The sequence below is a fragment of the Chenopodium album genome, chromosome 8 (genome assembly GCF_948465745.1).
Source record: "Chenopodium album chromosome 8, dcCheAlbu1.1, whole genome shotgun sequence".
NCBI lineage: Eukaryota > Viridiplantae > Streptophyta > Magnoliopsida > Caryophyllales > Amaranthaceae > Chenopodium > Chenopodium album.
In genome coordinates, this window is record NC_137841.1 from 21,936,338 (window position 1) to 21,963,470 (window position 27,133).

Here is a 27,133-nt window from a genome sequence, read left to right on the forward strand (position 1 = left end):
AATTTCAATTATTAATTATTAATTATCAAATATCAATTATTAATTATTAATTATTATTTATTAATTATCAAATATCAATTATTAATTATTAATTATTAATTATCAAATATCAAATATTAATTATTAATTATTAATGATTAATTATTAATTATTAATTATTAATTATTAATTATTAATTATCATATATTATGACTAATTATTATTAATCAAAAGTTAATTATGTCAACAAGCCAAAAGCCATTAGCCAAAAGCTGCTCCAACTAGCTTTTGGCTTTTGGCTTAAAAGCCAGCTTTTCAGCTAGTTAAAAAAGCCACTAACCAAACATGTTTTTTGGCTGTTTGACCAACTTGAACAAGCCAAAAGCCAAAAGCCAAAAGCCAGCTGAAAAGCTGGTTTCCAAACACCCCCTTTGTTAAAGTAAACAATAGCAGACTTAATATAATAAAGTTTGTGGGCAAGAGAATAGGAATGTTGGGTTACCCTTTTTAGCAGAAAAGAGTAATGTTGTTACTCAGACTTCTTTCGTGAGATCCTTCTTATTAGGTTGGTTTCGTCAAATTGCTCAGATCAATTGGTTAGATTTGGTGCTGATAACGTGTTATAAAATTAAAGAGAAAGAGGAGAAAGTAGCGGAGAGAATCGATCCATCTATATTATTCCATTGAGTGGGATATATATATACATACAATATAAGTAGGATTTGCTTAGATAATAATAAACCCTAGATCTAGAACATTCCGGGATGATAAGGAGAATAATGGATATCCACGCAATATTTCATAACAGCTGAGACAAACTCCCATTTCCTAAACACTTCAAAAAAATATTCTTTTAATACGTACGCTATTTTAATTATTAATAAAATAAAACATTCATTAATTGAGTAGGTAATATTACTGTAGAACACAGCACAAATTCCATTTTCTCTCTTTTTTTTTTTTTTTAATAAAACACAATCGCAAGTCAAAGAGTTCGTCTTTCATTCTTCCTCTTTCCCTTGAGGATCAATCACCATTTTTCAGGAAAAAAAAAAAAGGATTTCGCAGATATTCAAACTACTCCAGAAATTGAATTCAGTCATTCGTTAGGTGAATAATTTTAATCTTCTTCTTTTTTTCATCGCTCAACTTTATTGAATTCAGATGAATTTTGAGATCTTTGCTTAATTTATTTTATTTCTGGATTTTTCTTCAATTAAACTGTGCATTTTTTTTAGTTTCTGTAATTCACATTTACATTATAATAGTAATTGCATATTGATTCTGTGATTTGAATTTTTTATTTGTTTCTATAAAATTTCTGCTGATTTTCTTGATTGCATTTTTCATCTCTTAAAAATTGGGATTAATTGAATTGGTTGACTAAGTCGATGGCGCTCTCAAGGCTTCGACAACCATTGTTGTCACGCGTTCCATTGCTCAGAGTTCGTCTTTTCTCGTCTTCGATACCATCCATATCAAGGTATACTGTCAATTATTCTTGATTGAAATTTCAACAGGTTTATTGTAATGCAATCTAGTAAATTGTTTAGATGATACATAAGCCCTACATAATTCTGAAAGTTGAATTTCACCTTTTTGAATTTTTACTCTAAAATGGTGCACATATATGCATTATTATAATGCTTTTATTTTTGTAAAATGACAATAATAAAACTTCTTTCATGAGAATATGTGTAGCTCTAATAAGGTAAATTTGCTTTTGAATTGAGTTAAAAGAGATTCGAGCATGAGACTTCAGTTGCTTTAATAAATTTTACTCCGTAGTAGATATGAACACCTAATGGTAAAAATGTATCGAGCAAAGCAAGAGAAAAGAAGAGATGTATTGAATTGATATGTTAGGGGAAGATGGTTAAATAGTGGTAGGTGGTGTGACTAGGGTCTTGGGCTAGGGATTGGAATTGATATGTTAGGTACATAGTATAAAAGGCGAAAGGTGCAACAAGGTGATAAGGATTTCCCTTCGCCTTAGGTGCGTCTCATTATAGTGAGGTGCTCTTAAAGGAGGGAATGGTTTGAAAAAAAAAAATTGAGGGGCCATTTGGTTTACACAAGGTAAATGGAATGGAATGAACAAAGGGAAACAACATGTGAATCCCCGTGCATTCGCAACTGCAAGGACATGTGAATCATCTGGAATCTTTAAGTTGCTGTTTGGGCACCCTTATGCTTTGGCGGTGTCACCGGTGCTTATTAATTTGGCTGTTGTTTTGGCCTGGTTGATTATCTTACATTCAGAGTGTCAGCCTATATTAGCTTTGGTGCTAAGTTGACTGGTTTTAATTTCAGTTAGTTTAGCTGTGAGTTTGTTGGATTTAGTTTTATGCTTTCTTCAGGATGAGTAGGACTTAGCTTTCACGTGTGCTTAGCTTAAAATAGGGATGTGAGCTTAATTTCGTGAGACAATTTTGTGTGAATGTAAGAATTATTTAATGAAATCATCATCTTCTTAGTTATTTTGATATTTGGTGCCCAATGCTTTTCTACTTGAGAAAAAATTGCTAAGACATGGATTTGGAACTCATTAGTGCTGCTGTGAAATAAATGATACTCTGGGATAAGGATAATTGGGGTAAAGAACATAGCTGACTTGCGATGACCCTGGCTTTCAAATTGGCTCCTTAATTAGGATTTCATTGTATTTATAAAGTACACTTTCTGTCTTTCCGTGTTCATTTATTATTACCCTTTTTTTATTTTTTATTTTTAAGAAATACAACTTGTTCCACCTCATAAAGACAACTCCAAGGAAATTTTGGTGTTAATTTTTTAAACGGCTCTTCTTTTATAATGCCTTTTTTATTTTGGCTACACAGATACTATGTTCCTCGAGCTTTATCCACAGATGGAAATGGGGGTTTGCTAAGGTTTGTTTTTGTTCACTTTGTCACTGGCTTACTGCTTGAATTATCTTCTGTTGAGACTTCTATTGTCTATTTATCTTATTGTCTCATACTGTCTTCTTTCACATTATATTTAACAGGGCTTTGTGCATCTTGTCTATAATTTTAGTGCAGTTGTTTACATTACTATTTTCTGGTTTAGTGCTAAATGATCCTTAATTTATCATATAAAAAGCCTCAATTCAATGCTCAACTAACCCATTAACCAGCCTATAGGTCATTTACTATCTGCCTTACCATTCTTGGAATTTCGGAAGTTTGTATATAATTTTGGTTCATACACTGATGATTTTTTTCCTAATGTTCTTAAAACTCGATTTTGACACACTGAACTCTTTAATTGGAAAATGCAGTAAATATAGGCCCATGCTAGGCTTTCCCTAGTGGTATTGATTGACATGTCTTGAACTGTGAGAAGATTTTCCTTATATATTTTCTTTCTACTATGAAATGTTATCTGAAACCCAAAACTTGTTAATCCTGTAAGAGTCAAATATGTACTTAGTGTACAAACAATGATTGATTTGATTGTGTTCTAGTGATTTTTGACTTAGTGCCTGATGTCCTACTAGAAAAATAGAGTGGCTCTTTGTGTCTGTTCAATATTCTGAAATGAAAAATCCCCTCTTTTACAGTTTCTAGCTTCTCTGGATGCTTTATTATTTCTCTCGATACTTTTTTTTATTTCTAGTTTAATTCCATAATGTTCAGGTGTACGTCAGTATCTGTGGTTACTGGTTTTTTAGGAGACTTGTCTAAGATCAAGGTTAGTTTTTTAAGAATAAATTTGAAGATTGCTTGCGTTCTACATTATTAAATTCCCAACCTTTTATTTTGGGGAATGATTTGATTTTTTTTTTCTTGTCATACCTTGCAGTTTCAGTTTGGGGCTCGGTACATGTCATCAGCAGGTATCTTCAGCTTCCTTGTTTTCTCTGTTTGGATTATTTAGGAATTGACCTATTTACTGTTGTGTGTGTATATGGATTTTGAATTGTAATATAATATGAGGTTTAAGTATATGATTTACATTTTGATATGATTATTATCAATGTGATCTATAATTCTTATGTATGACAATCAATTTGCTGAACTTATTTTAGTTGAACGAGCTTAATTTTGTTGACAGAAATTTTGTTATCTATCTTCCATTCTCCTCTACACACCTCCACGAGAATTCACCCTCCACAATCCACCACCCAAATGCATACAAACTCACTATCGTTGTATCTACTTCTCTTGTTGACATCTCAACAACCTCTTGTTCTAAGTTCTAACAAGAGAGATTATTAGGATTCTTTTTAAGGACAATAAATGACAAGGAAAATGGTTTAATCACAGCAGAATAAAAATACTACCCAGGGAGAATGTTTATTTGGTGCTAGTGGACCGTGGGAGATATTGATTACACCTCCCACTCCCGAGAAAGGACTATGTGAGATATTGATGTACACCTCCCACTATTTCTCTGGATTCACCTCCCATTCCCGATTAAAGTCCCAAAATCAGATGCTCTGAAATGCCTGGCGCTTCAGAGGGTTTGGAGTGGGCTCTCTAGGAAAGGGAGTAGGCGCTCCATGCTTTCTGCCAAAGTCCCAAATTTGCCCTGCAGCTTGAAGCGGGTGCTCTGTGAAATCAGAGCGGGCACTTGGCACTCCAAGTCTTCTGCCTACACCTTTTCATGAGCCATTCTATAATTCCAAGTTGATGACCCTTGCTCTAACTACCAAGCCTTGAACCTCCAATTCATCTTCAGTGCTTTACTCTAGTTTGAGGATGGTCAATCCTGAGAGTTGACCATTCAAAAAGTTCTCCATGCCCTAGAGTCATGACACGCGGGCCACGTGGTATCTCCTTATTTTCCACCTCCACTAGGTTCAATGAACTCGCATTATATATGTGAGTCACAATTGGATTCCAATTCAAAATATTGGCTATGGAATTGAGACTAATATGATTAGTGTGTAATATGGTATGTATCTTTTTCTAAAACAACAAAAAAGGAGTGCACAACCAATTGAAGTTACAATGGGATAGAGTTTATTATGAATTGTCACACCATTTGGGGAATACGTAGGTGTGATAACATTTTTGAATATACGTTAATTACTTTTTGACATTGGCTAATATTCTTTGCCTGAATTTGCCACTTTATTGATTGACCTCCTACTTAAGACTCTCACAAATAGCTTGGCCTTATGCTTATTATCATTGTATTATTGACTTGATGAATACTCTATTTGTGATAGGCTGCTTTATTATAGAACTCAATACTCTCAAAAGGGGTAATCTCTCCAAGCAATGTTGTTCACTACCATGCTGACCAATATTTTTCCCACAAATTCTCTTCTTTCTTGTAAATGAACTTGTGGGTTCATGGCTGCTGCTTCGTTTTATTTATTTTTGTCACTTTAAAATATAATTTTTAACACAGTTGATTTATATACATGTGAAATAGGAATATTTTGGGAGCATGAGCACCACCTAAGTGCATTATGTCTCTAAATATTAATTAAACATGAACTTAAAAGAGTACGCAGTAAAAAGAAAAAAAAAAAAAAAAAAAACTCCATAACATATAAGAGAAACTAGAGTTTGAATCGCAATAAAATTCTTGAGGCTACTTATCTACGTTTGCTTATTATCACTTTCAATACTTATTTTAAAAATTTATTAAATCTATGTACTTTTTAGAATAGCTTAAATTTTATGATAACATTTATCTATAATAAATTTGAAGAAATTTCAAAATTAGCCTATTTATTCGTCTTACATCTTAGTATTTGAAATAATAAAAATAAATTTGCAAAATGATGTTTGGACGGTTTGACCCAACTCATTCTTCGCAAGAGCTTAAATTTAGTATCTTTATAATCTACCAAATGACTATTAGTGAGCATGTTCTGTGCACACATTACACCATTCAAAGTGTATGTGTTAAACTATATGCTAAACGTTGTGATGTTTTGAGCATTACATCATCACAATGTTGATCACTAGGGAAATTAAACTAACAAATGACATTTTTAATTCTGTACCATTATTATTGCTTCTAATGTAGCCACTGCATTTACTTGTATTGCAGATATACCTTCACACATAGTCCTCGAAATGCCTGCTTTGTCCCCAACTATGGTATGTATTTGTCTTAATCATCTTAGGCAAAATTGTGCTTATTCCCTAGTTTTTTTTTGTTTTTTTTTTCTTTTCTCTTTTCGTTTAGAGGAATTATTATCAAGTAGTGGTTTGTTGCAGAATCAAGGAAACATTACAAAATGGAAGAAAAAAGAAGGAGATAAGGTAAGTAGCAAGTAAGTTTTTTTTTTTTTTTTTTTTTTTTTTTTTTTTTTTTTTGGGGGGGGGGGGGATCTGCAATTTTATACACCTTGGAATGGGAATTATAGTGTGTATCTTGGATATGGATGAACATATGGCTCAAAAATTCTGATCATACAGTTCAAAAATTACAAATTTATCTGTCCATAATTGCTTTATTCAGAAATGTATCTTCACCGCCGAAGTAAATAAGAACTATATGTTTGTAATATTTGAAAATGTACCCTAATATAGTGAAATGTGAACTATGTATTTGTAATATTTGAACTTTATATTCACTCTGAATTACATTTTCCTTTACGCTTTGTTTGGATAGCAAATAAGGAAGGAAGGGAAGGGAAAGAGGCAGCAAAGTGAAAAGAAAGGGAGGGGGGAGATGATCTCCATTTTCCCTCCCGATCTCTCCAATTTTGGAGGGATTATGCTTATTAAAGAGAGATGGAAAAAGGATCCCTCCCTCTCCTTCCCCTTCCTTTCCCCAATCCTTTACCCAAAAAAGAGAGTTTGTCCCCCTTCCTTTCTCTTCCCTTCCTTTTTTATTTTATTTTATTTTATTTATTCAATTTCCTTCTATCCAAACAAAGTGTTAATGTTAATGTTTCACGGATTAATTCGCTTACTATTAATTTCATCTCTCAGATTGCTGTGGGTGATGTTCTATGTGAGATAGAGACTGATAAAGCTACCGTGGAGTTTGAAAGCCTTGAAGAAGGGTAAATTATTAGTAACTTCTATTTTGAGCAAATTTTATCACCAATTATAAATTTGTAACTAATGACATCTTGTTTCATTTTATGAGTTTTACACTCTTTATGGATCATTAAGCATGGGTCTAACTACGGGCCTATATAGGTAGTATCTCTTGCATATTGGGGCTTTGTAGTTTCAATAACCAATATTTTCATAGGTGTGGCTAATGCTAGGGGCAACTTATTTCAAAATATATCTTGTTCTTATTGTAGTATTAGTTAAATTGTTCTTTTTTTGTCAAACAAATTTACCTTAACAACCACTACACTTCAGCCATTCCAAAACCCATTGTTAACTTGTGGTAGGCTTTGGAGTTAGACTGTAAGCAGTCCCTCATTCATATTGGTTGAATATTATTACAACGGTAAATTTATAGGGATAGAGCACTTTGAGGTTCTCAACTTTGGTGTTATCTCCTTGCAATCACTTATTCATACTGGTTGGAAATTACTTCAACGTTAATTTTAATGGAGATTGAGCACTTTGAAGATCTGAACTTTGAGTCATAATTCTTCGCTTAGAAGGATAAAATTTAGGGTTTTCTATGTTTGATACATATTGTGGTCAATTGAAGAGGATCATACCTTTTGGATAGTGTCTTGGATTAAGATTTAAGCACAAAGCAATATGGACCTAAGAACTAGCTCCATTCATATATCTAGCGCAAAGTTTGGAGTATATTAATTATATAAGATTGAAAGTCATTGAGACGATGTAAATATATATTAAGACCCACAGATTATTTAAAAAAAAAAAAAAATCACTGATGATGCTCTTAAGTAACGAATTTTTTCTTTAGGAGGTGTGCAGTCTTGCAATTTTATTCCTTACTTATGGATGAATGGGTTTGTTTGCTGAACTGTGAAAATGGTTGAGTGCCACTTGACTCTTCTTGATTTTGTAGATGAACTACTTTTTGATAACTCAAGGGAATAGGTTTTTTTGTTCATGGCCCTTCTTTTGTAAATCTGTGTCACCTCCTCGGGGTTTTTATTTTATGTATCCTTTTCTTATCAATTTGACCCTCATGAAAATCCCAAGGCCTAGATCAATTGTTATGTTCCTTTTGTTTGAAAGTAGGATGGATGGATCCTAAAGAATCAATTATTTTTTTCAAGCTGCTTGACCTTTCTTCATTAATCATGTGTGATACATTGGATCCACAGATGGGATCCAAACAACTTTTGTATTATTTAAAAGATTTTTTTTTTTAATTGACTATTACGTAATTACTAGGGAATAATCAAATTTATGTAAGCATTGTTCTGGGTAATCATGTGCTTTCGTCATGTAGGTAAACATGGTCAGGCTTATTATATCAGTTTTATACTTTTACTACAATTAGTTCTCTTTAGTTGATGTTGATTGTAATTTTCATGTTCGTGTTCATCTGCATTTCCACTGGTTTATGGAAGTGAAAAATTTAGTTTATATGAGCAAAGTTTACACTATGCCTATACAGTTTCACATGAATACTCTGTGGAAAATATCAAGCTCATCAAACGCTACACAATTCTTCATTATTTATTTGATTTCAATCTTTCCCCAGTGCCTTTATCATCCGAACTACTACTTTTGAACTTATGATGCAAGAGATCAACCCCGTCCTGAGGTCCGTTTCACATATGCTAGGAAAAGGTTCAAGAATATTCTAGCAAATGCTGGAGGCTGAGCTGGACAACAGTTAGTTATGATTTCAGTTTTGGGATCAAGGGCATGATAGTAATTCAAGAAATAGTTTGTTATTTTGATTCCTTGCATTAGCTGTAATAATTGAGTTTGTTAGGCTAATTTTGATTATAAGTATTGCTAATAGGGGGAGGGAAGGACTATGTTACATGGACTCGGGTACGTGTGTCGGACACAGACACGTGTCCGAGTGTCCGATTCGCCAATTTCCAAAATTTTAGGACACGGGGACTCTGTCCTATATTTTGACACGGGTGCGGGGACACGACATTTTCATTTTTTGCAAAAAATTATACATTACAAAATATTTAAATATTTCATTTAATATTCAAAAAATTTATACCATATAATGCTAAAACTATGACAACACTTATTATTTGGGCTTTTTTTTTTATTTATTTATTTTTTATTTTTTAAAAAAAAAAAAAAAGATAAAGATGAAGTACTAAGTAACTCAATAACTCACCGCATGAAATTAAATGAAGGGGTAAAAAAGTTATGGACACAAACACACAATTGTCACAACAGTAAAAAGGGATTTTAAAAATAAATAAAAAACCAATAAAAGGGGGGAATACAGCTGTAAAGCACTGACTTTTTTACTTTCGGACTTTTTGTACTGTCTTTCTTCTTTAACCTCCCGCTCCCTCAAATTTCTTACTTATCCATAGCTATATTTCTCCTTTGCTTGAAAAATAAGGCTTTTTTTTATTTTATTTTTTATTTTTAAAATTCAGCTTTATTTCTGCCCTTCCCCTCTCTCTGAAGTGTCCGAGTGCACACTGCCGAATCCGATACGAATTTCGTGTCCGAATCCGCGTCGTGTCGACACTGACACTCCGGCATTTTAGCCGAGTCCGGTGAACATAGGGGAAAGATATACAGAAAATTATTGAGGTTGCTTGTTGGGAGAGTTCCTTCCTCTCGAATGAAGGCTATTGTATTGTGATTACACTGATTGCAATTTAACTATCTTGGCTGCTAAATTCTCCTCTCTTGCTCAAATTTGGTATCAGAGCAGTGTCGATTCTTGTCGGAGAAGACAATGGCGCGGCTGAATCATGGTCAGAGACTGGACTTACTAGAGCAGGAGATTTCTGGCTTTCTGCTCGTGTTGCCCGAGAGATCTCCACGGCTATGGCGACATTTAAAACGGATGTCACCAACCAGTTGGCTGAAGGTCAGGAGAAGCTCCGTTCCAAGGTGCGGTCTATTATGTCCGGCGGCCCGCAACCACGGGAAGCTGAAGGATATCAGTGGGATAACCCCTTTTCCTCGCAACACCACCTAGATTATGGAGATGGTGGATTCCTAGGTGGACAATCGAATTGGAAATTGCGAAAGCTCGACTTACCTATATTCGACGGTACAAATCCAGATGGATGGATCCTCCGAGCGGAGCGATTTTTCCATTTCTACCGTCTGTCGGAGGAGAGATCAACTGGAGGCCACGGTGGTGGCGCTTGATGGCGACGCCCTGCTTTGGTACCAGTGGGAGCACCGTCGTCAACCTTTGCAGACTTGGGAAGCCTTGAAGAAGCAACTTTGCGCCGTTTCAGAACCACCGCGACGAGGTTCCTGCAAGAGCAGTGGTTGGCCCACGAGCAATCTGGCTCGGTGGCGGACTACCGGCGCCGTTTTATTGAGCTCTTAGCTCCTATTGACGGAGTACCTGAAGAGATTGCCAAAGGGCAATATATAAATGGACTCAAGGAGGATATTCGGGTTGAAGTTCGGATCCTTAGCCCACCCACCTTGGATCTAGCTATGGATCTTTCGATGCGGGTCGAGGAAAAATTAAATTTGAGCCCAAAGCCCTGATCCAACTCTTCTAGCCTACCAACCTGGAGAACACCTTACCCAAACCTTCGTCCTAACCCAAACACGAACCAAAACAAAAACCCAAACACACACCTCACCCAAAACACCCTAACCCACCCTTTTACCACCAGATCTACCACCAAACCAGCTGCCGAACTACGCCGGTTGTCGGAAAAAGAACTGTAGCAGAAACGGGAACTCGGGTTATGTTTCCGCTGCGATGAAAAATGGACCATCAATCACCGATGCCAGCGGCGGGGACTCAACGCGCTTCTCACGGTGGATGACGATGACTGGGACGATTCAGGTGAGTTCTCCATGGTCGAATCTCTACCTGACACCCCCGAGCAGCCTCCTGTCCCCACTCCATTGCCGCAACCCACACCATTGCCGCAATCAGCCTTACACCACCAGGCCGGAGTCTCCCTGAGCTCGGTGATGGGTTTAACCGGGCCTAAAACTATGAGGCTGGCTCGTGCTATCAACGGCAGCCTGTGGTGGTCATGATTGACCCAGGGGCCACGCATAATTTCTTGTCCTTGGCGGGTGCCAACACTTACAAGCCCAGCCATCGACCACTAAGAGCTTCGGTGTGACGCTTGGAACAAGGGAAGCAGTGCAAGGGGAAATGGAATGTAAGGGCGTTTTATTGGACCTTTAAGGGGTCACAATTGTGGAAGACTTTCTCCTTCTACCCTTAGGTAATTCGGATGTCATTTTAGGGATTCAATGGCTGGAAAAGCTCGGGAACACAACCACCAATTGGAAGACCCAGACACTTAAGTTTCAATTGAATGGCGAGACTGTTACACTACGGGGTGATCCTCAGTTGGGTCGGACTGGCATTTCATTGAAGGCAATGCTCAAAACTCTTCAGAAAGAGGGAAAAGGCTATTTGCTCGAACTCAATCATATTAGCAGTGTGGAGGAGAAAGAAGCACCACCTGTTCCAGCAGTGTACCAGCCCTTATTGCACGATTTCCAACAAGTTTTCAATATGCCACCAGGGTTGCCCCCGCAACGCCAAATTGAACACTCTATTGTGCTTCGTAGCGGCTCTAACCCAATTAACGTTAGGCCTTACAGGTACCCTCTATCTCAGAAGGATGAGATGGAGAAATTGGTAGTTGACATGTTGGCTGCAGGAATTATTCAACCCTCTTCAAGTGCGTACTCAAGGCCGGTATTGTTGGTCAAAAAGAAAGATGGATCTTGGCGTTTCTGTGTCGATTACAGGGCTCTTAACAAGAAAACTATTCCGGACAAGTTTCCAATTCAAATAATTGATGAGTTATTGGATGAGTTGGGAGGGGCAGCTATCTTCTCCAAATTCGATTTGAAATCTGGGTATCACCTTCGCAAGTTCGTTCTTGTCTTCTTCGATGACATTCTCGTCTATAGTCCCTATGAAGCCACTCATTTAATTCATTTGAAACAAGTGCTGGAGGTTCTGGCAGAACATGCTTTGTATGCCAATTCCAAAAAATGTGAAATAGGAAAGTCCCGAGTAGCATACCTTGGTCATGTGATCTCTGCAGCAGGGGTGGAAGTTGATGCTGCGAAGGTGCAAGCTATGGTTGATTGGCCTCCTCCCTCGATCTTGAGAGAGCTGCGGGGCTTCCTTGGCCTCACAGGCTACTACCGAAAATTCATTCCAGGATATGCTCTCATTGCTCAACCACTTCGTTGTGTAAGGATAAGTTTGGTTGGACTGAGGCTGCTACACAAGCTTTTAACTCTCTTAAAAGTGCCATGGTCAATGCTTCAATCTTTGCAGCACCTAATTTCTCTCTTCCGTTCATTGTGGAGACTGATTTCCTCGGGGCATGGTCTAGGGGCAGTGTTACTTCATGCTGAACACCCCATTGCTTATTATAGCAAGATTTTAGGAGTAAGGAATCGGGACAAGCCAATCTATGAGAAGGAATTGATGGCTGTTGTCTTCGCCATTGAGAAATGGGGGCAATACTTACTTGGCCGTCACTTCATTGTGAGGACGTACCAAAAGAGCCTCAAGTACCTCCTTGAACAGCGAGAAATTGGGCAAGCATATCAAAAGTGGGTTAGCAAGCTACTTGGCTATACGTTTGACATTCATTATAAGCCTGGACCCATGAATAAAGTTGCTGACGCCTTATCTCATCAATTTTCTCCTGATATGGAGTGTTGTACTTTGGTCACTTCTTGCGGCATTCGTTGGGATTATGTCCAATCTTTCATTATGAAAGATGCTGTCCTCCGGCTGATATCACAATTTCAGGAAGGAGAATCGGTTCCTAAGTGGTTCTGTTTGGATAATGGGGTGCTGAAATACAAGGGGAGGATAGTGATTCCCAAGCTCAGTGAACTCACGCGCAAATTGCTCAAGGAGTATCATGATTCGGTGGTTGGAGGGCATGCGGGTGATTTCAAAACATACCAACGTTTAGTAGGGGAATGGTTCTGGTTTGGTATGAGGAAGGATGTTCAGCAATATGTGCAGCACTGCCATGTTTGTCAGCAAAATAAAACTTCGACTCTTTCTCCTTACCCATTCCGGAAAGGGTGTGGGAGGACATATCTATGGATTTCGTAGAAGGGTTACCCAAATCTTCGAGGTGGGATACCATACTTGTGGTTGTGGACAGTTTGACTAAGTACAGGCATTTCATTCCCCTTAAACACCCCTATTCCGCTCAGAGTGTGGCCCACACTTTTGTCACAGAGGTGGTCAAGCTCCATGGCATACCTTGCTCTATTGTCTCGGATAGGGACAAAGTATTCCTTAGCATTTTCTGGAAAGAGTTATTTCGCCTCCAAGGAACTCAGCTCATGCGTAGTACGGCCTACCATCCTCAAACGGATTGTCAGACCGAGGTGGTAAATAAAGGTGTAGAGGCTTACTTGAGGTGCTTTGTGAATGGGAAGCCTCATAGTTGGTCTCGTTGGCTTCCTTGGGCTGAGTATTGGTATAATACTTCCTTTCACTCCGCCACCAATTGCACCCCTTTCAAGGCTCTCTGTGGTCGTGATCCACCAAATCTGGTTCGCTTCTCTGCTGGCAATACTACTGTTTCTTCTGTGGAAGAACAATTGAGTGAGAGGGATGCCATGTTGGATGACTTGAAGTATCACTTGGTTCAAGCACAAGTGTATATGAGGCACTATGAGAATCAGGGAAGGCGTGAGGGTACTTTTCAGGTTAGTGACTTGGTTTACCTGAAATTACAGCCTTACAGGCAGAAGTCTTTGGTGCGGAGGTCCAATGACAAACTCTCTCCTTGATTTTATGGGCCTTACCCTGTCATTCAACGCATAGGTCAGGTGGCTTATAAGTTGCAGCTTCCTCCTTATGCCAAAATCCACCCTGTTTTCCATATTTCACAGTTGAAGAAGGCTATTGGAGCCACTCATACCCCAACCCAACTCCCTGTGCACTTGTCTGCTGATTTGACTTTGGAGGTAGAACCTGAGGCTGTGCTGGTGGTGCGGAACTCTCAGTCTGCCATGGAAGTCTTGATACAGTGGAAGGGGTTACAAAATTTTGAGGCCACATGGGAGTTCTTTGATGAAGTCAACTCGAGGTTTCCTTGTTTCCACCTTGAGGACAAGGTGAAACTTTGGTTGGGGGGTATTGCAAGAGATCAACCCCGTCCTGAGGTCCGTTTCACATATGCTAGGAAAAGGTTCAAGAATATTCTAGCAAATGCTGGAGGCTGAGCTGGACAACAGTTAGTTATGATTTCAGTTTTGGGATCAAGGGCATGATAGTAATTCAAGAAATAGTTTGTTATTTTGATTCCTTGCATTAGCGGTAATAATTGAGTTTGTTAGGCTAATTTTGATTATAAATATTGCTAATAGGGGGAGGGAAGGATATACAGAAAATTATTGAGGTTGCTTGTTGGGAGAGTTCCTTCCTCTCGAATGAAGGCTATTGTATTGTGATTACAGTGATCGCAATACAAATATCTTGGCTGCTTAATTCTCTTCTCTCTTGCTTGATATTCTCTCTGTTTTCATACTAAATCCTAGCATATGAATAGCTAAAAACCTCTATAAGAGTGCGTGTGGTTTAGAGCTGAAGTTGAGCTGGAATTTCCTTAATGAGAAGGCCCCTTAATTTATAGATATTTACCCTAAGCTTGGAGAAGGATGCTTAGTTGGCTCCTTGCAAAACCTATATTTTGAAAGGCATTTGTCATAAACTCATAGAACAATTTCTAGTTAGATCTGATCATCTTGGTGAAGCACCATGATAACGAAACTTAGAGTACAAAATCAACTTTTACCTCTTCAAAACTAAGCATTTTCTTTTCCAATAAGCCAAATTTCTAAAGCAATAACATCATGATTATTGTTGTGCTTTTGCAATAATAAGGATGGACAATAAAGCAACAAGTAATTAATAGAAGCACCTTTCTGTACTAAACACACTATAAGAAGTAGAACCAATCTTATTGCATACTAATAATGAAATTTAAGTTATGTTTTTGTCGCTTTAGCCTTGCTTTGTAGTTAAAGAAATATATCTGTGATATGAACTATCATGGCTATCTTATGACTTTAAAGATAACTTGCTGATGCATTTGCACATAGTTTGTACTCAAAATATTGGAACTAGACCTTTAGTGCCCTTAAATATGGCTATTTGTTGTTGCTGTAAACTATGTATTGTGCAGTTGTCTCATTATAATTGAGGCATTTTCATGTAAGTTTGTATTTGTTTCTAGACTCATATTGTAAACTTTTGTGATTGATGTCTAAGCTAAAACCTTTTGTAGGTATCTAGCAAAGATTCTGGTATCTGAAGGTTCAAATGATATACCTGTAGGACAAGCAATTGCAATAACGGTAAACTACTATTATTTACGAATTTCTTGTTCTGTTGAAGCTAGTAGAAATGGTTTTGACATTGCATTATGTAATTAAGATATCCTGAACTCATCTGTGATTAAATGATAACACTTGAGAGCATGCTGCTTAACTCTTCAATTATTTTTCATGATATTTCTTTTGCGAAGGCTAAATTGTGAATAAGAGTTTTCTTACGTGTCAAACACAATATTATGGGCTGTCAATCAATCAATCAATCAAAGCCTTGATCCCAGAAGTGGGGTCGGCTAAGATGAACCAAATTTGATTATTCCGTGTATCGACATAAATCTTCCTCCTCCATCTCTTACGGTCCAATGCTTCATCCTCATGCAAATCCATATACCTCATATCCTTCCTAACTCCTTCCAATCAAGTCATTTTCGGTCTCCCTTTCCCTTGTTTAAGTCCTCCACTCTTCCACTCTTCAAACCGGTGCACCCTCGGGTCTCCGTCTTACATGCCCAAACCAACGCAAGAGATTTTCTCTTAGTTTATCTGCAATGCCTGCCACACCTACTTTCTTACGAAGGCTAAATTGTGAATAAGAGTTTTCTTACGTGTTAAACACAATATTATGGACTGTGTATATGTATAATTAAGTGTAATAATCCATTTCATGATGTACTTGATATGATTTTAGTAAACAAGTATGTGATATAAACTAAATTGAATTGGTCTCCATGTTTCCTTATCTTGCTAATTTTGGTTATAGTTTTTTTGTTTAAATGTAGAGAACCACAATATAGTAAAAAAGCAGTTCAATAGGAAGCTTCAAACTATATGTGTGTATTCTGGCCCAAAACGTTTTACTTTACCCATTCAAGTAAAATTTTGTAGTACACTAAAAAATAATAAGTGCAAGTATGTCAGAGGTGCTCAATAATATGAGAGTTTGAACATTGCTGATTTAGAATTCTGGGATTCTCAGTTGTGCAGCTTGTGCGAAATTTTGTATTTTTTGTGGATCCTTCCAGTGTAATTTCTTGCAATTTCTTTTTTATAAATTTCTAAAAAGAACTTACACCTCTGTATTCTACTTTCATTTTGATATGGAAGGTAATTCTATAAAGAGAGCATAATCTTTAGTTTGCATTGTTGTAACACCAAGTCATCAAAAATCAACGTTACCCAATCCTACTAAAGAGGCTTGGGCAGGTTGGGGTAGTCAAGTGTATGGAGCCATGCCCTTGAAGTTTCATGACACCACAAATTAAAAGTTTCAACAATTATAATTTCTCAATAAATTAGTAGTTTAGACAATCTTGGGCCATTTTTGCTTTGACATGCTATAAACTAATGTCATATAATATCCGATGTTATTTTCCGGCTCTCCCACCTTGCGTAAACTTGAATGCCTTGAACAACTTGTAGGTTATGGGGCCTTCTTAGGTTATCATCCTAAACTGTGTTGTGTGATTTTATGTATTTAGAGACATACGCATTCATTTTTGTATAGTAGGGTACTAGGGTTTTCCGTTACTTGCGAGAAAACCTATTAGGTGTTTAAGAGATTTTTTAGTATCTCTCTAATGTTCTCTAACACCTTCCAATTAGATATAAGATTATAGCTGCAAAAAGAAGCCAGGAAATGGGGCTTTTGGAGATGTGTCGTTATGGGGTTATTGTTTGTAATTCAGTTGAAAGGAATACATGCATTGTGGTGCTGTTCTTGGGGATATATCCTGCATTAGGTTCTTTTCTTTGGGGTTATTTGGTCTGCCCTTATCCTGGCTAGCATACAACAAACATAAAAATTAACAGCTGGGCCAGCAATTACCGAGAATTATTTTTGTTGAGGTAGGGCTTGGAGGTGTCTTGAAACCTCTTGATGTACATCTTTTTTTCTTTCATTGGACAGATGTACGCACCTTTGCCTGTGTAGTCAAAGGCTTATTGATTCAATAAGTCCATTTTCCCGTTGAAAAACTTTTGTTTATCTGTAACAAAGCATTATGTAAATGTTGCTAGCAAGTTTATAAAATATGTTAAGACATCAGATTGGATTACAGTAAGAGTAATAGTAATTGTATTTTATGTGTGATCAAGGTCATGTCAACTACAGGATGAATGATCATGAATTATTCATAAAAAAGTTTACACGACTCAATAATTCCCTGTACTTGTGTTATCGTCGATCGAATGCAATTTTTGTTCAAACTAGAGATCGCTTAGATTCCATTGGTAATGCAGATTTGTAATAATCATATCATACATCAATCAGTAATCTATAAAAGAGAGATTCAACTTCTCAAAGAATAACAGTAGTAGGAATTACAAAATAGTGAAATACTGAAAGAGTTGTGAGACACGTCTATAACACCTGAAGGTTGAACTTACATATTCTGCATGCATATTTGATCATCGTAACATTTATAAAAGGCACATTCTACTCTTTGAAGGTCGAGGACCCTGATAATATAACAAAAGTTCCTGCTATTAGTGGTGGGTCAGAAGTTAAAGAGGCAAATGCAGCTCCACAAGATGTTGCATCTCAAGATAAAGAGTTGGAAACCAGTGCTGTTAAGATTGACACCTCAGAGCTCCCTGCTCACGCTGTTCTTGATATGCCAGCACTATCGCCAACAATGGTAAGAATTTATGATACAGATTAGGGCTACTACCTTCATGTCTGTCTTTTTTAAAATAAATTTTATTCAGTGCTAGCTTTCTTGCCTATCTTGTATCTATTTCTGACTTTTGGTTGTTTGGTATTTGTTATATTTCTGTGTTAGAACCAAGGAAACATTGCAAAATGGATTAAGAAAGAAGGGGACAAGGTTAGTTTTTGTAGACCATAGTTTTTAGCCAACGTTGCTATTGACTTATCTCTTTAATTAGTTGAAATGAATTTGCAGATAGAAGTCGGTGATATTCTATGTGAAATAGAAACAGACAAAGCTACTCTTGAGTATGAAAGTCTTGAAGAGGGGTAATTATTTAATTTAAACTCTGAAAAAAGCTATCCACTTTGTGCACCCATATTTTGGCTAATATGTTATGTTCCAGTGGTTATATTAATCCATTAATAGTAATTATGTCATGTTAGTGACATTGCACTCTGTGATTTAGTCAATTGTATTGGATAAAATGTTGTTGATAGAACATGGCTTGTATACCAAAATGAAACTGGAAGCTTGATATTAGAATTTATTTGTATTAGATGCATGCGAGAAAGGAAACAGTTAAGGTTTTATTTACTAGACATATGGCTAAAGCATTGTGTTTCTATGTATACTTGATGTTCGAATTGCAAAAGAAAAATGTTTCACCACCATTATTGTAAAGCAATGCCCCCAAATTGAGGATGAAGAATTGGGGTTAATGTGTAAAGGCATCAACCAAGAACTTGATGGTGCTCTCTAATTTACTTTGAAAGAAAGGGGAGCTTCTCAGTGAAATACTTAGATTTCATATGACATAGAACACCGTGTACATATTACTAAGCAAACTAGAAATGGCAATTTATAGCTTACAGTTTCAGCTACATTATCCCTAGGCATCTTCCTTTCCTTTTCCTTTTGAAATGTGTATATACATTACCCTCTTGCTAAGGAATTTATCTCGTGAATCAACACCTAGGCTACGGATTGAAAAATTACAAAATTTCTAGACTCGTGTGTTTATGTGGGAATGTGTGAAGTACAAAATACTTCCTCTGTTTATCTTAATTACAATGTTCCAACTTTTACATTTATTACACAACATGTTTTGTTTATCTATGATGATTTATACTTGAGTAAAGAACTATAGATAGTCATGTAGGATCTTGAACAATTCATTATTGTACAATACTTCTATAGTTTTATTAGGTACTTGTTAGTAATTAAAGTTATCAATGGTCGAAGTAATACAATGGCAAGCGTGAATATAGAACATTGCAATTAGAAAACAATCAGTGGGAGTACTAAAATATTGCAGGCAACCAGCTCAATGCAAAGGACAAAAACAACCTTATACAACAATCAATATTTGATCTTCCATGAAGTTTATGTTTTATCTAGTGACTAATTTAACTCTTTTCATGTATACAGTGTGGGGCTAGTTTGTGTTTGTTGTGAGTTTTCATTTGGCAAGCGATTTGAGAACAACAAAATTTTGTTATCAGAAGTAGTAGCGTCTAGTTTATTTGTTGTCAGTACAAGTTTAAGACGATGAGAAAATTTATACTCATTATGCAACTTGTGTCTTAAATTTTTGTTCCTTGCTTTTGAACTTGCATGCTACTGAATCTTTGTGTCTAATGTGTATCATTGTAATGTATTGTGTGCTACTTTAGCCTTTCTTTTCCTTTTTTTTTTCCCAAAATTTTCAAATGATTTTTTTTTGGTAACATCTAGGAAAAAAACTAAATTGTCTTTTATCATCCAAACAGATAAAAGTGTTATTTTACCTCAAAAAATAAAGTTTGATTTTGCCACCACTTAATGATTCCATCCATGAATCCGTTAGTGGGGCTCATCCCCTTCTATATCCTCTTTCATCTTCACGATTCTCTGACTCTCCTCAACCTTCACCTCCATTCGTACATTTACTTTAACCTCTAAATTTTACTCCATTTTAATATAAAACATCTTGTTTTTCAATGTCTTTCTCTTAGTTTTGATTTGTCATGCTTCATTTCACAAGAGAAATATATGGTTATGGTTAGAACCATATCCCTCGTACTTCCCTTATCCTCCATATTCCTTTTGATTCTACATTTCGCCATCATTTATTCAATCCTCCTCTTTCCATTTCTTTCCCTCTTTAACTCTTCAACAAATTTTACCTATTCTTCTTCAACACCTTGTCAAAACTTAACATTATTAAAACCAAATACCAGCACAATTTTATGCCTTTTTTTTTTTTTTTTAATTATCTGGTAATAATAATCAAGAGAGAAAGAAGATTTTTATTGAGGTATTTCAAATTTTGGTTTTTTATTTTTTTAATTTTTTTTGCTTAAATTAAAATAGAGGCATTCAAATAGAGATTAAATGAGGTTTGTTTAAGTAGTTAAGGGCTATGTTACTTGGACTCGGGTACCCATGTCCAACATGGGTACGTGTCCAAGCGTCCGACTCGGCTATTTTGTGAAAAAATTCCATGATTTTGAACTAAAAGTGAAGTGTCCGGGTGTCATACCCATGTCCGAGTGTCGAGAGTCCGACACCGGTACATGAGGTGAAATGAAGAGTCCGAGTAACATAGGTTAAGGGGCAATAGCTCATTGACAATTGAATTAGTGTATAAATATGCTTGATTGGATCAAATTGCTTAACATCAAGAAATTCCCTATTTTCTATTGAACATGAAGCCTAATTTTGTTTTTGAAAATTTGGTGGTTAATAAATTAATAAAAAGCATGCTTGGTGTTTGAATTCTTCAGCAAAATAACGTCCTCAATCAATTTTAGTGTGCTAATTTGCATGTTTGCTTATTTATTGTTAAATAAATAAAGAAAAAAATAATCACTCCATGGTTTGAAACTGCATTGTTATTGCTGGAAAAAGCTAACAAAAATAGGAGCGAAACTGATTTTAGTATATGAATTGAGGTGAATGAGGTATATATATATATATATGTGAGAATCATTTCTTATGTGAGAACACTCTGTGTGTTCTAAATTTTAAATCTAATGTTCTAATTATTTACTCAAGTGTTCTAATTAAGTAAGATGCTCTAAATTAGTACTAACATGTTCTAAACAATAAATTAGTTAAGTTAAATGTTATAAATATTTTAAATAACTTGTTCTAAAATTTTAACTTAAATGTTCTAAATTGTAAAACATGTATTCTAAGATTTTTAATCATATGTTCTAGAATTTAAAGCAAATGTTCTAATTTTTACTCACATTTTCTATATTTTATATCAAGTGTTCTAAATTTTTATTCACATGTCCTAAATCTTAAATGAAATGCCCTAAATTTTACTCATAAGTATGTTCCAAATTTCATAAAATAGATTTTTTAAGTTTTTACATATGTTCTAATTCTTAAATCAAATGCTCTAAATTATTACTCGCACAGATGTTCTAAATTTTCTCGTATGTTTTAAATTTTTACTCACATGTTCAAAATTTTAGTTCATTTCTCTAATTCTTAAATCAGATGTTCTAATTAATTTGAGTCACATGTTCTAAATTTTTACTCGTATGTTTTAAATTTTTACTCACATGTTCTAAATTTTAGTTCATTTCTCATATAAGTTTGGGTTCTCTCACATATGGACCTATTCTCATTGGATCCCTCCCCTATATATATATGTAAAAATGAAACTGGAATAAGAATAAAATGTTAAATGGTGGGCCCACTAACGGATTCATGGACAAAATATGTTAAGAGACAATTTGGTTTTTATTTTTCCTTTGTGTGTGTGTGTGATGGGTGGGGGGGGGGGGGGGGGAGGGGGAGAGGAGTCCAAAAATCCTTTTTTTAAAGGAATTTTATTTGAATTGCTTCTTGCAAGCCCGCTGGGAATTAGCTCCATATCATTTCATATCTCCCCTCTATACAAGAGCCTTAATGCCTTTCTATGTATCTGTTTTTGGGCTTGTAAATGTCATGTAAGACAGGATTACTTCTTTTCGAGCAGCCAAAAGGATCTTTATAGAAGGTGGCCAGTGGTCTTTCTTGTAACATGTTAGCACAAACCTTTATCCCAATTTTACGTGACATCTTTACTGAGAATCTCAACCCTTAATACGCATTTGCTACAAGCCATGAACTGAAGAGGCTGTTTGTTGCTGAGAGTTATTTCCTGTGTTAAATTGGATTCACATTTATGGTCACTGCAATACGCCAATACTTGAAATACTCTATTTGTGGCTTGTCTCAGCTTGCCCCTTCTATCACCATGGTATAAACTTGCACCTGTGTTATTATTGTTTCTGAGACCATTAATCTAAAGGAAGGCCTGTTTGGATGTTGTGTAACCAATTATTGTTTACTCTTATTTGTCACCGTATTAAATGTCCTGTTGAAGCAAAGTTATGATCAACCTGGGATCTTGTGACTAACTGGAGCCTTAACTTAAACAAATAGCCTAATGCCAGACTTAATATGTGCTATTCACTTGCTTTTTTATTTATAATTTCCTGAAGGGTGCTGAAATGCCTAGAAGTTGCAGTACATTTTTGTGACTTATGTGGTTCCTGAATTGATGCAGGTATCTTGCAGTAATTTTGGCACCTGATTGTTCAAAAGATGTCATTGTGGGTCAACCAATTGCAGTAACTGTATGTTATTCAAGTGCATACCTCTCCCCCCCCCCCCCCCCCCCCTCTCTCTCTCTCTCTCTCTCTCTCTCTCTCTCTCGTGGGGCTCTCTCTTGGGGGTGGGTAGGAAGTGGAGCTAGAGGTTTAGATTCAAAGTTATTTTACTAGCCCCACCTTGATTGTTACCTTTGCTCTTGTTTTATATATACATTGCTTAGTATTATTTATCAACTTGGGACTTTTTCCATTGCTAGGTGGAGGCCTCAGAGGATATTGAAACCGTAAAGGCATCATACAGCTCTCGCCCTGTAGCAAAAGAAGAGAAGTCAGTAGCTCTACCACAGAAAAATGAACTTAAAGAGCAGAAAAGCATCATTAACAGAATTAGTCCGTCTGCAAAGCTGCTGATTTCAGAGTTTGGTCTTGATGTGTCATTGCTTAATCCATCAGGGCCTCGTGGTACCTTGTTAAAGGGAGATGTTTTGGCTGCACTACAGTCAGGGAAGGGGTCATCTACTACTGCTGCACCAAAGGAGCAATCCCCATCACCGTCAATTCTGCAAAGTAAACCTTCTAGTGCACCGGAGTCCGCTTTGTATGAAGATTTTTCAAATAGCCAAATTCGGAAGGTGGTTACCCTATCCAATTTATGGACAACTGTCTAAATTTTAATGTTTTCATATGGAGAAAGTTTAAATTTTCCATCATATTCTCTTGACAGCCTTAGATTATGCTACTTCTGGCCTCAGCAAAGGCATACTAAATGGTTGAACTACTAGGTTTGTGAAGTGTACAACCTGATATGTCTAATGTGAGATTGTTGATTTGTTGGCAGTTTATTTTTCTATTTTCTGTACCATGTAGATATGTGTACTATTTTATTTGATATTTGCTCTGCATATCTGATGCATTTCATGTCTATATCAATATTACATGTTATGGTTCAGGTTTTAGTATCTACTAGTTTGATAGAGGAGGAAAAGTTCATCATCTTAATGTCCAAGTCATATCATTTTGTTATCAATATTTATGTCATGCTTGTTTCCAAATTTTACTCTCTTTGCAGTAGGAGATTTTTCATATATTCTGAGTACATCTTGCCTTCTTGGTATCTATCATTTACAGGTTATTGCAAAACGTTTGTTGGAATCAAAACAAAGTACACCACATCTTTACCTATCTACAGGTTTGAAATTTTCAAATTTTCTCTCTTATTGTCATGCCCCTTTTTTTCCACGACCTCTTTTTATTTATTATTTAATGTGATGATTATTATTGTCTTGGCAGATGTTATACTAGATCCTCTGATGTCATTCAGGATGGAACTTATAGGTATTGGGCCTCCTTATTTGGTACTTTTGTTGCATCATTACATTTAATTTTGTAGCTTACCAACGCCTTTTTTGTGTATTCAGAAAAGCATAATGTCAAGGTATCAGTAAATGACATTGTCATCAAAGCTGTTGCTATTGCTTTGCGCAATGTGCCAGATGCGAATGGTAAGTATTTTTTAAAGTTATTGTATAATTGATCAGTATATATAACCATTTTTCTAATGCAGTGTTGAACTTGTTCTGATTTGGTATAGAAAAACTGCTTGAAGTTGTCAATGCTGTACATTTGGTGGTTTTGTGTGATTCTGATTTAGTCTTCTTGTAGGCTTTTGGGATGCTGAGAAGGGTGAAACTATCATCAATGATTCTGTTGATATATCAATTGCAGTGGCTACTGAGAAGGTTTCTTTTGTTGGTTCAATTTTTTTCTTTAAAGCTCTATGCACCATCTTTCCTAAACATGATTTTCCTTGATTGCAGGGACTGATGACTCCTATTATAAGGAATGCTGACCAGAAGACCATATCTGCGATATCGTCAGAGGTAAGGTATCAGCAAAGGCTGATGCAGTGGCGGAGCCAGGAATTTTAAATCGGGGGGACAAATGAATATTACATATTGTTTTACGAAAATGTTCGGGGAAAAAATCAATACTTGAAAACACTGAAAGTTCAATAGCTAAAGTTTTACAAATCAAAAAATCCAAAATACAAAAAACTGGGTAAAAAATCTAACATCATATACCAAAATTTGCTCATGAAATCTTTGTTTATGGGTTGGGAATTTTCGAAAATTTCAAACACTGGATAATCTAACAAATTAAATGCAATTAGCATAAATAATAATATCTCTTTCTTTCAAAAAGCGTAAATAATAATATCTCTTTCTTTCAAAAAAAAAAAAAAGCATAAATAATAATAATATCCTATTACAGCCAAGGTTTTGTTCATGAAAAATTACAGTTATATTAATTAATTTTTTTTTTTTTTTTTTTTTTTTTTTTTTTTTTTTTTTTTTTTTGTAATAAAACGTGGGAAAATGACATGCTATAATTTAAATAAGTATATGTAGCAACTGTTAATAAATAATGGAAGGAAAACTACACTTAATAATTTTTTTTTTTTTTTTAAAAAGATTGCAAAACATCACAAATTCACAGCAAAGAAGAAAATTGGAAGGAATACTACACTTTTTTTTTAAAAAAAAAAAAATTAAAAGATTGCAAAACATCACAACAAGGTTCGAACTTGTACCTCTAGTAAATAAGCCCACTCTTCTAACCACTACACTATCTCATTTGGCTAATACAACATTGCACACAATTATGTATTTAACCTGACATTTTTTTGGGAAAGTGGGGGGACAGGTGTCCCCCCTTGTCCCATGCTGGCTCCACCAGTGCGGCTGATGCTCTTTGTTTAGCTTGTTAATTTATTAATATTAGATTACATGTACTGAAAGACAGAAATCCAAATATCTGATATCCATGTTATGTCAATGGGTAAATATTTAGTTATGGGATGACTAACCCAAATGGCTACAATAGAAAATCCAATATGCATAAATTGTCAATGGGTATATTTGAATTATCGATAACTAAGCCAAATGGTAAATATAAAAGGAAATCCAATATAATTTTGGGCTGACTAACCCAAATGGTATCTACAAACCTTTTACTACTAAAGGAAATCCAATGTGCATAATATGCATATACTTTTTGTTATTAGTTTTGAATAAATATGATCTTTTACCAAACTAATACGTGAGTATCCTAAAACAAATGCTGATGGTAGGTTAAAGAATTGGCTGAAAAGGCTAGGGCCGGAAAGTTGAAACCCAATGAGTTTCAAGGTGGAACATTCAGGTTTGTGTTTCACACAAGTTTATAGTCTCTTAATTCAACATACTTAAAGTTGAATTTTCAGAACTGAAATCACTCCAACGTTTCTTGTAATGCTATTGCAGCATCTCAAATCTAGGAATGTTCCCAGTGGACAACTTCTGCGCAATTATTAACCCTCCGCAGGTAAGTGGAAAACAGTTTGAATAAAAATTGATCTAGTATGCTTTTACTGTTGAATGATTACATGAGGCACATAAATAGTCACTGTTTCTTACTAGTAGTTAACTTTGGTTTACCTTGTTTTGTCTCGTTTTTGTAGGCTGGGATTCTTGCAGTTGGGCGAGGGAACAAGGTTGTTGAACCTGTGGTTGGAAGTAATGGTGTGTTATCGCTTTTATGTTTAATCACTTTTGATCAATTGTTTCTTCTGCTGCAAATTTCATCATAATTTTACTCATATTCAGGAATTGAAGAACCTGCTGTTGTTACAAAAATGAACTTGACACTATCTGCTGATCATCGTGTTTTTGATGGAAAAGTTGGAGGTGAGGGAATTCACAATTTCCAGTCTCATATGCTTATTTTTTATCCTTAATATTCTTGGTATATGGGACCATGTACATGCTATAATCTTTCATTTGGTGAATGTATAAAAAATAAAAATAGTGAAGGTTTTAGCTATGATTGTGATTGTATAGCGCACTTAAAAATTCTTTTGGCATCACTATGGTTTTTTTTTTTTTGGTTTTGTTTTTCAAAATCATATACTACCTCCGGTCCGAATTACTTGCAACTTTGGGGTATTATTTGTGAGATATAAAATATTCCAAAGTTGCGAGTAATTTGGACCGGAGGTAGTAATATGTCATATAATGAATAAAAAATTAGTCAAACTTATTAAAACAGTACGAGTAATAATTTTGAAAACTGACAAAAAAAGTGGAAGCACCTTTTATGTTTCCTGTTTTTGGTTTTTTTTTTTTTTTAAATAAAAATTGATGCCAAACAAGCCCTATGTGCTCTTGTATATGTTGCGCTTCACTAATTTTTTCACCTTTTGCTTGTATTCCTTTCAGGGGAATTCCTCACAGCTTTACAAGCGAACTTTGGTGATATGAGAAGGTTGCTTTTGTAATAAGAGATACCTCTAATACCAAATTCTCCCACATACAAATAACACAGAAGATGTGATTATTGTTAATTTCATCAACAATATCTAATTGACAGGAAGGTCCAATTCACAATTTTGGTTGAATTATTATTTTTTTTTTTTGGTCATGGAAATCCTTCATTGAGGTTGTATTAAATTTATCAGGGAACAAATGTGCACAAGAGCTTGGAACATTTTGTTTCGATACATCATTAATTAAATAAATTAGCATCTTTTTCAAAGGCGAAA

The 27,133-nt window shown here is 35.6% G+C and overlaps 1 protein-coding gene across 2 annotated transcripts; it reads left to right on the forward strand.

Annotated features, from left to right (window-relative positions):
- The first annotated feature begins 927 nt into the window (after nt 1-927).
- Nucleotides 928-27,133, forward strand: LOC145641756 (dihydrolipoyllysine-residue acetyltransferase component 1 of pyruvate dehydrogenase complex, mitochondrial-like). Of its 2 annotated transcripts, none has more exons than XM_081692698.1 (24): nt 928-1,089; nt 1,338-1,462; nt 2,820-2,870; nt 3,618-3,672; nt 3,784-3,817; nt 5,992-6,041; nt 6,162-6,206; nt 6,882-6,955; nt 15,266-15,335; nt 17,759-17,947; nt 18,092-18,136; nt 18,215-18,288; nt 22,509-22,578; nt 22,812-23,186; nt 23,683-23,743; nt 23,845-23,889; nt 23,973-24,056; nt 24,217-24,293; nt 24,372-24,434; nt 25,685-25,755; nt 25,857-25,917; nt 26,054-26,114; nt 26,199-26,279; nt 26,811-27,133. In XM_081692698.1, exons 2-24 carry the CDS (start codon nt 1,371-1,373, stop codon nt 26,867-26,869), a joined length of 1,887 nt encoding a protein of 628 aa, XP_081548824.1. In that variant the 5' UTR covers nt 928-1,089; nt 1,338-1,370; the 3' UTR covers nt 26,870-27,133. The 2 variants fall into 2 exon arrangements, with proteins under 2 accessions (XP_081548824.1, XP_081548822.1); XM_081692696.1 differs by having other exon boundaries at nt 1,368-1,462.